The sequence below is a fragment of the Chaetura pelagica genome, unplaced genomic scaffold (genome assembly GCF_000747805.2).
Source record: "Chaetura pelagica isolate M959 unplaced genomic scaffold, ChaPel_1.0 scaffold532, whole genome shotgun sequence".
Classification (NCBI taxonomy): Eukaryota; Metazoa; Chordata; class Aves; order Apodiformes; family Apodidae; genus Chaetura; species Chaetura pelagica.
In genome coordinates, this window is record NW_009952282.1 from 1 (window position 1) to 2,684 (window position 2,684).

General features: G+C 44.7%; 1 protein-coding gene and 1 pseudogene across 2 annotated transcripts; both read left to right on the forward strand.

Moving 5' to 3' along the window:
* Window positions 1-41: 41 nt before the first annotated feature.
* On the forward strand, window positions 42-966 carry LOC104397787 (annotated as a pseudogene). The gene is made up of 2 exons (XR_719887.1): window positions 42-50; window positions 85-966. The product of XR_719887.1 is annotated as an SNW domain-containing protein 1 pseudogene (transcript).
* A 277-nt stretch (window positions 967-1,243) lies between these two features.
* LOC104397790 (SNW domain-containing protein 1-like) lies at window positions 1,244-1,704 on the forward strand. Its single transcript, XM_010007799.1, has 2 exons — window positions 1,244-1,404; window positions 1,482-1,704. The coding sequence occupies exons 1-2, from the start codon at window positions 1,244-1,246 to the stop codon at window positions 1,684-1,686; spliced, it is 366 nt and encodes a 121-aa protein (XP_010006101.1). The 3' UTR covers window positions 1,687-1,704.
* The last annotated feature ends 980 nt before the right edge of the window (window positions 1,705-2,684 follow it).

The following is a 2,684-nucleotide window of genomic DNA, read 5'->3' on the forward strand; positions in this document are numbered from 1 at the left end:
TCCAGGGCCTGCAAACAGCCGTGCCGCAGCTCCGGGGGGGGCGGCCTGCGCTTGGAGTGCCCTGTTGCTCACAGACGGCGGAGCCCCGAGATGGTGCTCACCAGTTTTTTACCAGCTCCAACCCAGCTGTCTCAAGACCAGCTGGAACTAGAAGAAAGAGCAAGAGCTCAAAGATCTAGGCAGACTGCTCTGGTCTCCTCTCGAAGGGAACCTCCCCCATACGGTTACCGTAAAGGATGGATAGCACGGGTGCTAGAGGATTTTGGAGATGGAGGTGCATTCCCAGAAATTCACGTGGCCCAGTATCCATTGGATATGGGCAGAAAGAAGAAAATGTCCAATGCTCTGGCTGTTCAGGTGGATGCAGAAGGAAAAATAAAATACGATGCAATTGCTCGACAAGGACAATCAAAGGACAAGGTAATTTACAGCAAGTACACAGATCTTGTGCCAAAAGAAGTCATGAATGTAGATGATCCTGAACTACAAAGACCAGATGAAGAAGCAATTAGAGAGATAACAGAGAAGACAAGAGCAGCCTTGGAGAAATCAGTCTCCCAGAAGATTGCAGCAGCCATGCCTGTTCGAGCAGCTGACAAACTAGCTCCTGCACAGTACATTCGGTACACACCATCTCAGCAAGGTGTTGCCTTCAACTCGGGAGCAAAACAGAGAGTTATTCGGATGGTGGAAATGCAGAAGGACCCTATGGAGCCTCCAAGATTCAAAATTAACAAGAAGATTCCACGTGGACCACGTTCTCCTCCAGCACCTGTAATGCACTCTCCTAGTCGAAAGATGACTGTGAAAGAGCAGCAGGAGTGGAAAATTCCTCCATGCATTTCAAACTGGAAAAATGCAAAGGGTTACACCATTCCACTAGATAAGCGTCTGGCTGCAGATGGCAGAGGATTGCAGACTGTTTATATTAATGAAAACTTTGCCAAGCTTGCTGAGGCTCTCTGAAATATGAATGGCCTGTAATCCTTCCTGTTGCTTTCTAGAAGAGTAGAAGTGGCCTTAACAGAGGCTTGTAATTGTGTCATGTTCTCTGGCCTTAATTCCAGACCCAGAAACACTTATAGCCTAATGAAGTGCTTGAAATAATTTTAAATCGGTAGTAAAATACATAGTATATTCTTTGCATGTCATTGTTGACACCATCAGAGTATCTTGATATTAAAATAAATCAGCTGACATTTGCAGGCTCATTTGTGTTATACTTCTTTCTTCTTCACAGGGTATGGACAGTGGCTTTGCTGGAGGAGAGGATGAAATATATAATGTTTATGACCAGCCTTGGAGAAGTGGCAAGGATATGGCCCAGAACATCTACAGGCCAAGTAAAAATATAGATAAGGACATGTATGGTGATGATTTAGAGGCTCGAATAAAGACTAATAGGTAAGAAGATAAAATTAAGAAATATGCGTTGCTACTCTAAAGTTCCAATCAACTGAGTATCACCCCTTCTCCTGCAGGTTTGTTCCTGACAAAGAGTTCTCTAACTCAGATCGTAACACCAGAGGGAGGGGCAGAGATGGACCAGTTCAATTTGAGGAGGATCCTTTTGGTTTGGACAAGTTTCTGGAAGAAGCTAAGCAACATGGTGGCTCTAAACGGCCATCAGACAGCAGCCGCCCTAAAGAACACGAGCATGAGAGCAAAAAGAGGAGGAAGGACTGAATGCTTCTGCTCCTTGAGAGATAGAGAAATGGACTACAAGCTTGGACTTCATACAAAAGGCATTTTTAATATCAGAGGTGTATACAGGGATGGTGTTGTAACATAGCAGTTCACAGCTCTTGTTGTGTGGATATATACACACACCCTAATTCCTCAACACAGAACAGCTGTCCCTGGGGAGTGGAAGAATGGAGACCACTCTGAAATATTCCACAAGGGAATTATTCTTAGCAAGTACTCTGACTTTGCTTGACTCCCTGTTGCCCAGCATCTCAGGGTAAGAATGTAGCCCCTTCCTACAGCTTTAGTTTTTTGTAGGTAATGAAAGCTTTTGCTTCATCTGTTAAAAGGTTTCCTGCTGTATATAATTACTGTCTTATGCTGTAATGGATGCTAGGGAGTTTGAGTCTGGTTCTTTAGTGTGGCTGTATAGTTTATTTGAACAGCTGGATTCTGTTTAAAAACAAATACTCATCCATAGTTTCTCAGTAGTCTTTTATTTTCTTTGCATTTAGTGAAATAAAGCCTCCTTCCACCACTCACTCACTCGGACTCCTTCTTTGACTGCGTCTTCTATGGGGCTGCTGTTTGAGATCAAGCTGAAAACAATGGAAATTATTCAAATTAGTTAGGCAAGAAGGTTTGATATTTTTTATTTCAGATCTTCTAAAACATTCAGATGAGAAGTGGAAGATATTCACTTGAAGAAGTCAGGACATAAGTTCCTGTATCCTCTGTGTGAGGCGATACCCACGTGTGGATCTCTCAGCAAATCCTGATAAGTTAATACACTCCAATAAGGAGATATAATAGGTCACGGATCGTGACAAGGGTGCCCGGGGGGGGCTGCAGGAGGTGCCCCCACCCCACCATAGGACCCTTGAGGGAAGGAGCCCAAAGGTGGGGAACACAAAGGGGAGGGGGTGAAACCCCAAATGGGCTCTGTTACCCCCCCCCAAGGGAAAACCAGCAGGGCTGGCTTTGCCCAGAAAGGTGGG